Source organism: Notolepis coatsorum (assembly GCF_963971535.1).
Source record: "Notolepis coatsorum genome assembly, chromosome: 15".
In the NCBI taxonomy this organism is placed as follows: Eukaryota; Metazoa; Chordata; class Actinopteri; order Aulopiformes; family Paralepididae; genus Notolepis; species Notolepis coatsorum.
The window spans coordinates 47,287,243-47,299,742 of NC_140179.1; the positions used below are offsets into that span (position 1 = coordinate 47,287,243).

Here is a 12,500-nt window from a genome sequence, read left to right on the forward strand (position 1 = left end):
GGGGGTCTGCACTTGCTGCTTTGAGAGAGAGAGAGAGAGAGAGAGAGAGAGAGAGAGAGAGAGAGAGAGAGAGAGAGAGAGAGAGAGAGAGAGAGAGAGAGAGAGAGAGAGAGAGAGAGAGAGAGAGAGAGAGAGAGAGAGAGAGAGAGAGAGAGAGAGAGAGGGTTGGGGAATGGAGAGAGATTATGATAAAGGGAGGGGAGAGAGAACAAAAGGAAATCAGAAGTCTGTGAATGTCTTTCCACACTCACGGATAAGGACGTGCGTAACGCGTACGCACACACAGCCTCCAGCCCACCAGCTGTCATAGTACAGTAGTATGTTGTCAGTTAGGGGGTAGTACAGCAGGTTGTTCATGCAGGTCAGCCTTAGATGATTGCTATGACAACAGGTGGACGTTAATACTCAACACGGTAACGGGACAGAGGCAGGTTGTGTTCAGTATGATGTCTTTACAAACCTGGAATGCGACAGGTGTATTTTCCATGTGATTGGCTATTGGAATTCATCCTGAAACCAATGGGAACCTTGTCATGAGCCCCAGGCTCAGATAACACATCCAAGCCTTCACTCTAAAATAATAGGTATCTTAGAGATGCATGCTGGTTGTATAATATACAAACGATCTTAAAGAACATATCGGTGTTCCTTCTGTGCTAAACATTATTTTGTCTTATGGCAACCTATTAAAAAGGTGTATATTTCATTAAAATAAAAAATAAGAAAAGGTCACAGAAAAGGTCACACATAAAAAATACAATAATAATTATTATATATATTATGTGTGTGTGGGTGCATATATATAATATATATATATATATTCTTTTTTATTACAGCAATTAAGGATCAAAGGAGAAGTTGAGCAACATAAAAAAAATAATAATAAATGAAATAAAGTCGAAATTAAAGAGCAGGTAGTGGAGGATGATGGACAGCTTGACGAAAGGGTGTGAGGGAAGGAAGGATAAAGAAAAAAGGAGACAAGGGAAAGAGGGATGGAGGAGTGACGCTGATGACGTCAGCACTCTAAGGGTTAAATCAAGTGAAGACTTCGTCTCTGAACAGAGATCATAAAATAACACAAGATAGAAAACTCTTGACACAAAACCTTTGAAAAAAATCTTTGTTGACACAAAACAAATGTTAAAACATTTATCACGTTAACAAAAAATAAAACATAATTTTAACCCATTTCCAGTCAAATACATAGAGCGCATTGAAGCAGAAATAATTAAGCAACTGTTAAGATAAAAAAAAGAAAATTATTAAAATAAATGTATAATTCAAAAATGATATAGAGAACATGAAATATGCAAATGAAACAGATGCATCCTTACAGTACTAGGCATGTCTAAGCCCCCTTGCTTTTTTTGTTGTATGTTTCGGTGTGTTTGTTCATACAAATCAACTAAGTCCCACGGCTACATTGAGCTCAATATCGTTCTTTTTACGAGAATCGGGTAACATTTCTACATATACAATCACAGCCAAATCAAATGCTCTGTGGGCAGATTGTTGCCCAGAGCAGCATAATAATAGTCTGTCAATTCTGGTCTCTATGGGGTTTCTTGACGCAGGTTGACTTAAGATAGCAAAACGCTAAATAGGCCTGTGCCTATATACAGCATACATACTAATCAGTGTATCCTCTACAGGCCTATTGTATCTAGAATTATAACAAAGTTAGCGTCTTCCTTGTCATCGCTTTACTAAGTAAATACACATATGATGCATGAGGCCAACTGGACTTTAGATTTGTACGAGCAACAACGCAGGTATGTCGCAGTGCTGCGGTATACCCAAACAAACACACCTAACTCATATACAGACATATATGAACATACAGACAAAATATTACTTACTGATACACGCAACATACGTCAAATGAAAGTACAAAACAGAAAGACAGTATGGGGACTTAGACAGAGTGGCTCAGAGACTACATTCTAAATGTCTGCCTTTTCATCGCTTCTTCTCCCCTAATTTTTATATCGCAGGAAAAAGACGAGCTTTTGAAGCTCAAATGAAGGGACAGCAGCGCTGACCTAGAACACAGTTTGTCTCTGCATCTATAAAGCTACGTGACCCTTTCACTACCACACCACAGAAGGTCAACCCTTTCACTACCGTACAGTACAGACGGTCACTACCACACTACAGACAGATGGTTAATGGTAGTGAAATGGTAGTGAAACCTTCTGTATTGTCACAGTGAAAGGGTAAACCGCTTGGTAGTGTGGTAGTTAACGGGTTAAGGGGGGATTTAGTTCAGCTGCAGACAGTTGAACGGTGAAGCATTTCAGACGATACGAATGTAGACAGAGCGGCTCTCTGGAGTGTAGTAGCAGTCACGACTGGAAAGGGTTAAAATCACAACCACGGGAACTGAAAGACTAACTGAATCAGGGGGTACGTCACACAGGGGGGGGGGGGGGGGGGCTAAATGGTGGGTGTAAGAGACAACAGGAGGATATCGGGATGCACCTTGGTCAAATCACCATTTGAAATTGGCTTCAATTACTTTCCTCAGATGGAGTGATCTCTCAATCAGCCTACGTAGTTGATATTTTTTTTTCGAATTCTTTTAAATTTAGAATTTTTTATTTATTATTTTGCTCAAAGAAACTAGTAATTAAAATGATTAGCGCTTTTATCTAAAAAAGTGATTGAACATACTTCAGCCAGTGTTTGACCCAGGTGTCTTAGTGGGCCTACGCTGGGCTCAGTACCAGAGCTGGACTGTCAGCCTGCATGGCCAGCACCGACTCCTGGTAGGTCGTGTCGGGACGGCCCGGTAGCACCCCTCCGTGGCGGGCCCAGGTGCTCTGGATCAGAGACCCCAGCGGCGCGGACGAGCCTCCCCCGGGGGGGAGCTCCGAGGTCGGGGTGACCAGCAGGAAACTCTGCTGAGACGGCGGGTGTCCGTGGGGCTCTCCGGAGACCCCCCCCAGCGAGTCGTACGCGGACGAGAAGCGCGGGATGGACTGAGCGGCCGAGGAGGAGTCGAGAGGAGGCGACAGGAACTCCCCCGTGTCAGAGGAGGCCAAGGAGTCGCTGGAGGGTTCCGGGCTTCGGTCTCTCGCCGCTCCTCCTCCGTGGTGGAGGAGGAGGCTCCCCGGGGGTAAGGGGAGCTCGGGGCTGGCGTACGTATACAGCTCTTCCGTTACCGGCTGGAGGCGGCTGTACGAACCGGACCCGCCCCCGGAACCAGAGCCGCCGGTGTTCTCCTCCAGCTGCAGGTCCATGGAGCCTCGCCGGGCTCTGTACAGTCTGGACGCCAGGATGGCCGGGTCCGTAGCGGCGGCTGCCGCGGCCGCCGCGATGTGGAACTCAAAGACGCTCCCCGGGGGAGGGTCACCGCCCATCACCGGCGGAGCGGAGAGGGGGAACGAGGCAGAGGAGGGGAGCTGGAGCGGGTAGCACCCGTCCGAGGACGAGCCCGTCAGGGCGCTCATCTGAGGCAGCGGCTGGGGGAGGGGGCTGTGCGCGCTCATCCTCTGCATCATGTGTTGGTGCAGGAAGCCGGCGTGGGGAGGGGGGGGGCCGGGGTCGTACGCCAAGCCGGCCGCCGCCACCTGCATCTGCTGATGGAAACTCAGATGGCTGAGCTGGTGGGCGCTCATCGGGTAACCGTACGCCATGGCCTCGTAGTGGTCCAGCAGGGCGGCTTGGTTCAGACTGAGTCTCCTCACCGCCTCCTCTTGTTCCGCCCTGGCGTCTTTGTATCCGTAGAAGCTGGGGTCCGACTGTCCGTGGAGATGCAGGGGCTCCCCCACGCCGAGTCTCTGGGCGGCCGCCGCAAAGCTGGGGTTCACCATGTAGAGAGGCGGGGGCTCCGCGCCCTCCAGGCCAGAGAAGGGGTGCAGGCCGCTCCCGTAACGGGGCTCCACGCCCTCCAGGCCAGAGAAGGGGTGCAGGCCGCTCCCGTAACGGGGGTACGCAGGCTGGAAGTGGCGCGTGTGGGCCTCCAGGATAGAGGTGCTCTTGCGTCGCTGGGTGTTGTAGGCCTTGGGGGGGCAGGCGGGAGGAGGCGAGAAGGAGATGGGGCGCTCGGGGATGGAGGGAAAGAAAAGAGGAGGGGGGTCGCAGAGAGTAGGGAGACCTCCGCCTCCTCCTCCGCCTCCTGCGATCGCTCCTCCGCTGTAGGGGTGTGGCATTGACTGCTGCTGACAACAAGATACAGCAGGTTTAAGAACAAGAGACGAGGGAGAGAGAGAGAGAGAGAGAGAGAGAGAGAGAGAGAGAGAGAGAGAGAGAGAGAGAGAGAGAGAGAGAACGAGAGAGAGAGAGAGAGATTCACTGACAGAATCAGAGCAAATGCAAACAATACACAGAGAAAATAGAAGATACCATTGAAGACAGGATGGAAGAGCAGAGAACAGTCATACACCATAAGTCACCAGTAGAAGTATATTATTCTCTCTGAAGAAAAAACAAAAAAAATGAAAATGATTTTGAACAAGAGGAGGAAAGGAGACAGGCAGACAGACAGAGACAGACAAGCAGACAGACTAACAGGGAAACTTAAAGACAGACAGGCTGACTTAAGGCGCCGATACACTCGAAAACTGACACGCGCACACGGCTGCGCACGTGGCTCTGTTTATAGTAAATTTTTGGTGTCTGTAAGCGTACGTGATCCACACGTGCACACTTGATCACACTCCACAGTGCACTCCACGCGCATTATATAGGCTCACAGTCGGTGCGCATATTCCGCGGACGCGGAAACTATCATTTGGCCTTTAAAGACAGACAGGCATACAGGCTGACCAAATAATACACAGGTGAAAAACTATTATTGTGAAGTACGACTGAGATATGGCAAATACTACAGACATACTACTACACACAGACAAACAAGCAGACCATGAAACAGAGGGACAGACACACAGACAGTGAGCCTGACAGACAGGCAGGAGATCAGAGCGACAGCTCTAGGTAGAGGGACAGTGGGGTATTAAATACAGAGTGGGAACAAACCAAAAGGTGACTCTATGGTCAACAGACTCTGGACACTCAGGAAAACTGACTTTACTTTCACCACGGGTGGACCCTCGGCGATGCTGACCCTCGCTGGGGGGGGGGGCGACTGCTCGGCACGGTAGCCTATACATCAAAGACATCACCTGAGCTATGTTATCAAGGTGGCCGGTAGGGGGGGATGGGAAAATATATCGATATTCAATATATGGCGATACTAAAAGATGACAATGCATATCGTGGGGCAGAAAAAGCAGCAACATTTTTATTCTGCCGTAGTAGCAAACAAACTAGATGACTTTCTTCTATGTCGCCCATCATTACATTTTTAATTACCGTCTAGAATTAAAGGTCCTTCCTTGTGACCAAAACGTCGATTTAGTTCTAATAAATCAATGCAGAGATGGTATTGTCAGTTTTCCTGATGGTAGAGAGACAGTAGACGGTTTAACCAGAGAGTTTAGTTCAGGGTCAGAACCCAGAGGTATTTAATGAGAACACAGGGTGGTGGAATGGAGAGAGAGAGAGAGAGAGAGATGTGGCTGGTTGGAAAGTCTCGGGGAACCAAACAGAGGCTCACAGAGGTGTCTGAAAGAGTTGCGCTGGATAAATACAACTTTCTGATCAACCGATTAACACTTTAAGGACCAGAGAGCCACGAGTTAACTCGTGGCGAGTTGTTATTGTTTTATTCCATATTAATAACGCTATTAACGTCCCAGATCGACTTGCAGGACCTACCCGCATATTTGATTTTCGAAACATGCAATACCGGCCAGCTCCGCTTAGGGGCGCCATTGCTCCACTGCAGTATCATTGAGGGTGATTGAATGAGCCTCGATCCCAGCCGAACATACTCCATCTTTGATCACGTTACCGAACGCAGATTTCAGCCTGGAATAATGGGATTTATGATCAGCCAATGGACATATCGATCTACCAGATTCCGATGACTAATGACGAAATGATGCCGGCGATCACATGGGCTGACGGTAGGATACTATTCCCCCAAATTACAGCTCGATTGGACATTGTTGTAAAACGCAATGTGATCGATCAGTGAAAATGGCTACTTGAACGCACACTGTATTGCTAATCAATAATAGTAATCGGCGTCCCCCGCCGCCCCCATTTCATCCATAGATGCTCTCTAATAGTCCGGATGCTACGCAGTTTGTTTTATTTCATTCGTATATATACAGCAGAAATGGCGTTTGATATAACGTGACTAGCCTTTAGCCTATTATCTAGCTCCCCAGAAAAAAGACGAGGCGAAAACTGCGATAAACCTTATATTCACGGCGCTATAAAATGACAACCAACCGATGGATTTTTATTTTCTTTAAGCCATTATGAAGGCACGGTTTATGCACTCAAGTGACAATGAGAATGGACAGATGTCGTTTTATTTTTTTATTAGTGATCTGAATTCATATTTCATCAACATCAATTTTCGAGAGAACGATAGCTTTTCGAAATGCTATAAAAAGGATATGAACCGATTAAAAAACAATCCGTTTAGACAATGTTGACTGCAAACAGGTCATTGATAAGTGACGGGCATATTAGACACATAGCCATAATTTAAAACATAGATTAGGCGTTTTTAACATTGAAGTGGATGATGGCATTCAACGGGGTAAAAAGGTAAACAAGGCCGGCATAGAAAGTGTTAAATGATGTTTTTTTATTGAAAAATAATCGGATCCAATATTTATGGCTTAAAACCAATTTCTAACTATTAGTTACACTTTAGATTAAAAAAAATATATTTCTTGATTCAGAAATGTTTTATCATGGATGAACAAAACTTTCAATGCGAATGGTTGATTTGAACTTCAACGACTTTAAGCACTGTGTTAAAAAAATTGGCTGTTTTCAAGGAATTCCAGGTGCGGGAAAATCTTTGAACGCTACCCAAACCTAGTGAGAGACGGTATTGTTGGCAGTTCTGAGTTTTGATGCCAATTCTTATGTAAAAGAACAATATTGGACCGAGACAGTATGTCAGCAGACCAATAATATTGGTCGACACCTACTACTACCAATCATCTTTTTTCATTCTTATTTTTTCTTCTATCCTTAATTTTCAGACACCAGCGTTAGCCCCCATTCCCCCCTCCCTCCATCTCTCTCTCTCTCTCTCTCTCCATGCCGCCCTGGTTGTCTCCACGGCGTGGCCCCCAGGAGGCAGGTGGACCTACGGGGCTGGAGAAGACAGCGGGCAGGCTGGCCCTACGCTGCCTGGCGCGGGGCTGAGAGGCGGCGGAGTGGAGGGGCAAGACCGACTCCAGAGCCTTTGAGAGACGCCCCGCAAACGTCTCGGCGGACAGAGGGACGGACGAGGAGGAGGAGGAGGTGTAGGAGGAGAGGAGGTCTGGAGGAGGGGTGGATGGCAGCCAGGGAGGCACGGCCAGGAGAGGAGGTGCGTGGTAGGATGAATGAAAGTAGGAGGAGGAGGGGACGCAAACGGACATGCTACGGCACCGGCGAGAGGCGGGCTGCAGGCGGGGAGGGAGGGAGGGAGGAACCAGGGTTAAAAACAAACACACCTACCAACTGAAACACACAACTACTGTACAAAGCACACATTAAACATAATCAAAGACAACAGTAAAACGACTGGACAAGCTACACTCTAAAAACAAATACAGAAAAAGATAAGCACATAGCACCAAAAATGACCAAATAATATTTGAAGAGCCATATTTCTTGGATAACACTGAACTAAAAAACAAACTACTGCGATATAAGCTACGAGCACGATAACTAAATACTGTCACCAGAGCCACGACATGAGGGAGAACACAAACACCGGGAGCAGAGGCCACATTGAAATCACACGACAGAAACACACAAACACATCTAAAACATCTCTAACTAGAAAGGAAAGCACAACGTGAAACACTAATATGAATCAGCGAGTACTGTATGACAGTGGAGCAAGACGAGTCAGTGAATTAGAAGAGATGGGGAAAAAGACAAGAGAAAGGAGTGCAGAGTGTTTACTGACATATAATTATGTATGTTTGATCGATTAAAAAAAGACAAGAGAGATGCAGCATCTTAAACTAGCTGGACTCAGTGTCTAAGAGGTGATGCAGCATCTTAAACCAGCTGGAGTCAGTGTCTAAGAGGTGATGCAGCATCTTAAACCAGCTGGAGTCAGTGTCTAAGAGGTGATGCAGCATCTTAAACCAGCTGGACTCAGTGTCTAAGAGGTGATGCAGCATCTTAAACTAGCTGGACTCAGTGTCTAAGAGGTGATGCAGCATCTTAAACCAGCTGGACTCAGTAAGAGAGGTGATGCAGCATCTTAAACTAGCTGGACTCAGTGTCTAAGAGGTGATGCAGCATCTTAAACCAGCTGGAGTCAGTGTCTAAGAGGTGATGCAGCATCTTAAACCAGCTGGACTCAGTAAGAGAGGTGATGCAGCATCTTAAACCAGCTGGACTCAGTAAGAGAGGTGATGCAGCATCTTAAACCAGCTGGACTCAGTAAGAGAGGTGATGCAGCATCTTAAACCAGCTGGACTCAGTGTCTAAGAGGTGATGCAGCATCTTAAACCAGCTGGAGTCAGTGTCTAAGAGGTGATGCAGCATCTTAAACCAGCTGGACTCAGTGTCTAAGAGGTGATGCAGCATCTTAAACCAGCTGGACTCAGTAAGAGAGGTGATGCAGCATCTTAAACCAGCTGGACTCAGTGGTTAAGAGAGGTGATGCAGCATCTTAAACCAGCTGGACTCAGTGTCTAAGAGGTGATGCAGCATCTTAAACCAGCTGGACTCAGTGGTTAAGAGATGATGCAGCATCTTAAACCAGCTGGACTCAGTAAGAGAGGTGATGCAGCATCTTAAACCAGCTGGACTCAGTGTCTAAGAGGTGATGCAGCATCTTAAACCAGCTGGACTCAGTGTCTAAGAGGTGATGCAGCATCTTAAACCAGCTGGACTCAGTAAGAGAGGTGATGCAGCATCTTAAACCAGCTGGACTCAGTGTCTAAGAGGTGATGCAGCATCTTAAACCAGCTGGACTCAGTGGTTAAGAGATGATGCAGCATCTTAAACCAGCTGGACTCAGTAAGAGAGGTGATGCAGCATCTTAAACCAGCTGGACTCAGTGTCTAAGAGGTGATGCAGCATCTTAAACCAGCTGGACTCAGTGGCTAAGAGGTGATGCAGCATCTTAAACCAGCTGGACTCAGTGGCTAAGAGGTGATGCAGCATCTTAAACCAGCTGGACTCAGTGGTTAAGAGAGGTGATGCAGCATCTTAAACCAGCTGGACTCAGTAAGAGAGGTGATGCAGCATCTTAAACCAGCTGGACTCAGTGGCTAAGAGGTGATGCAGCATCTTAAACCAGCTGGACTCAGTGGCTAAGAGAGGTGATGCAGCATCTTGCAGACAACTCATAGTTTGAGGTTCCTCTGATAAATTGAGTCCATTTATAGATCACATAAGAGATAGGTTAAATCTCCCACCTTCCTGAATGTGATATTTAAAGATGAATGATTTGTGTTTTTTTTATATTTTATAGTGTCATAGCAGCCGTGGGCTTTTGCTTAAAACAGCTGCATGTTTGAGTATTTTTTTGCCTTCCCTTTTCCTTTCAATGTCTTCTTTTGTGTTATTTTTAATTGTTATTTGTTATACAAATAATATTTTTTAAATAATAATGATAATAATAATAATAATAATAATAATAATAATAATAATAATAATAATAATAATAATAATAATAATAATAATAATAATAATAATGATGCTGATCGACAGATGGAGGGATGTTAAGAGTGGTAATATTGATTAGAAAAGTACCTACAGCATGTTCTAGGGTTACTGCAGTTTGCAGGTCAACCAAAAGGATATATAGTTAATATGTTATGAATAAAAAAAGAAAATCAAATGATAATTAGGCAAATAATAAAGCACCTATTTGTTATTGGTTATTATTATTGATTATTGAGCAGTTATTTGGTCATCTGAATTATCCATGTATCAACGAATGCATAGGTACGACCAGAAGCTGCATTGATCAGATATGTATCAATAACTGACCACTGTCTTAATGCAAGTGTTAGCTTTGTTAATGGTCAAAGGGGAAGTAATACTTACATGTGGCCTAGTCAGTGGATGTTTAACCCTGCCCTCTTTTCTTGATCCTCCAATCACAATGGTTGCTTCCCTCTGACAAACTTGTCAGAGAGAGAAGCGGCAGTTGTGATTGAAGGATGGAGACAATAGGGCGGGGGTTTGAGATAGGTCAACTGTGCCCCTTGCATTTATATCGTATGCCCTCAGTTTCCTATCAGTCTCAGAGGCGCTTCAATAGAGACCTACCTTTCAAAAAGAAAATGCCTAATTTCTGTGCAGTGGTTAGAGTAGGTTAAATACTGGGGGGGAAAAAAACACATTACCGTTCCAATACAATGTTTACAAAATACCAGTAATATAAGACATCAAATGATGGCATTGTTTGTTGATACATGTCACAGCTCACTCTGGATTTAAAACTAGGACACATCCGACTCTGTGAAACCTCGAAGAGTGTCTCAAGTACAGGGGACAACGTGTCTCAAGCGTCCCTCACCCCGGCGAGGAGTTCACAATCTACCGGACGCTCGTCTAAAGCTCATCGAAAAGGGCTTTGGAGGGGACCACACGAAGGGACAGAGAACATCTTTGAAAGAAAGAAAAATGTGCAAAGAAGGGAATGTCTTATTTCAGATGGAGGTGTGTCCATCTCCTTCTGTGGCAAGATGTGTAAATCACATCACGACCTTTACTGAGATTCATTTAACACAGTGTGAAATAATATTTATGTTATGTTAAATGTATTTAAACTGTTGCCTTAGAGTAACCGTTGACAAGAACCCCATGGAGAATCAATCAATGAATCAAACTATTTATCAATGGATCATTCAATCGAGCCTTGTCCTTGACTAAATATATTTCCCAGAGAATATTTCCAATTTATTTGGAAATATATTAATATCATGAACATCTCTAAGTGGACGTACACCCCCTAGAGCCCTGATGGCACTAAGGCCGCCTGATACGACTCTCAGCCTAGATACTGAACTGCTTTCCATTCCTCTTCATTATTCAGGCTAAGAAGTGCTTCCAGTCTGGCATGATTTCTTGTTTTAAATATTCTGGTCTACAGACCCCGACGGGTATAAATAGACTCTGCCTAGTAACGGACGCTGATTGGCCCCTGGGTTGAGGATCCAACCAGAGGAAGCACTAATCAGGGCAGTGGGACCAGACCCCTGAATAAAAAAAAGAAGGCGGGACTAGCAGCTAGCTGCGATTCAGGGGCTGAATCCAGGAAAGCATTCAGGTGCAATAAGAAACAAGCTGATCCATATACAGTAGCAACACAATGAACCCTTACTACCAGACGACTTTAAACTGTTAAACAGTAATCCAGAACTATTTTATTGCACTGTAAAAAAAAAAATGATTTTATGTCTGCACTTTACGTGCTCATTTCATGTCTATTCTGTTCTACTACTTATTGCACTAATTTAATCTGTCTATTCTATCTTACTCTTTTTTATTATTGTCTATTTCTTAAACTGAATCAAACCATAAACAAGGTGGCCTGTTGGGATGTTAGATGCTAATGTGAAAAACTGTGATTTTATATGTCTGCACTTTATGTGCTCATTTCTTTTTTCTGTTGTGAAGCACTTTTAGCTGCAGTTTCTGTATGAAAGGTGCTATAAAAATACAGTTGTATTATTATTATTACCATTGTGATGATAAACGACAGACAATAAACAAGCGGACGTACAGACAACACACGACTGAAACAGACAAACCAAGGAGGACTGGCAGACGGCACAGAGATCAACCCCACAGGGAATGTCATGGCATGTCGTCAGATAAATGTTTCATGATTTAACATGACTAGACTAGAATGAATAGCGGTACTAAAATCCTATTTAGATTAGCATATAAATGTGCCGCTTACACATCAAATATTATGTATGAAGAATGTCCTGTGGGAATAGAGACCACACCTTTGAAATAACCATATTATTCCCTTTCGGATGCGTCTTAATGAGTCAAGTGAAACGCATGGGATTGATGTACAGTACGGTCCAGGCAATATGTACACCCATGAATACAAAATAATAATAACAAAATAAAAATAAAACAAACATTTTGAAACAAAACATGAACAACAATATAGAAAAATAACAAACATAAGAAAATGAAGGTGATTGAAGTCATGAACGGTGGTGTGTAGGAAGTGAGGCAGCGAGTGTGAGAGAGAGAGGGAGAGAGAGAGAGAGAGAGAGAGAGAGAGAGAGAGAGAGAGAGAGAGAGAGAGAGAGAGAGAGAGAGAGAGAGAGAGAGAGAGAGGGATCCTGGGTAATAAAGGTTGGGGACGGACACAAGGAGGTACAACGTGATACAATCTGAGGATTTGAAGAATGACATTATGAAGAAACAATGAATGAATAAATACTACTATAGGAGATCATTGATATGAGGGAGATGAAATG

General features: G+C 44.6%; 1 protein-coding gene across 1 annotated transcript in view; it reads right to left on the bottom strand.

Moving 5' to 3' along the window:
- Positions 1–12,500, bottom strand: part of LOC311242034 (serine/threonine-protein kinase WNK1-like) — a gene marked incomplete at both ends in the record, with an annotated part of 71,505 nt that overhangs the window by 27,523 nt on the left and 31,482 nt on the right. The window contains one exon of the mRNA XM_084330989.1: positions 1–15. This exon is cut by the window's left edge and continues 75 nt beyond it. Coding sequence (XP_084187115.1) covers positions 1–15 — 15 coding nt within the window. The remainder of the gene's footprint in view (positions 16–12,500) is intronic.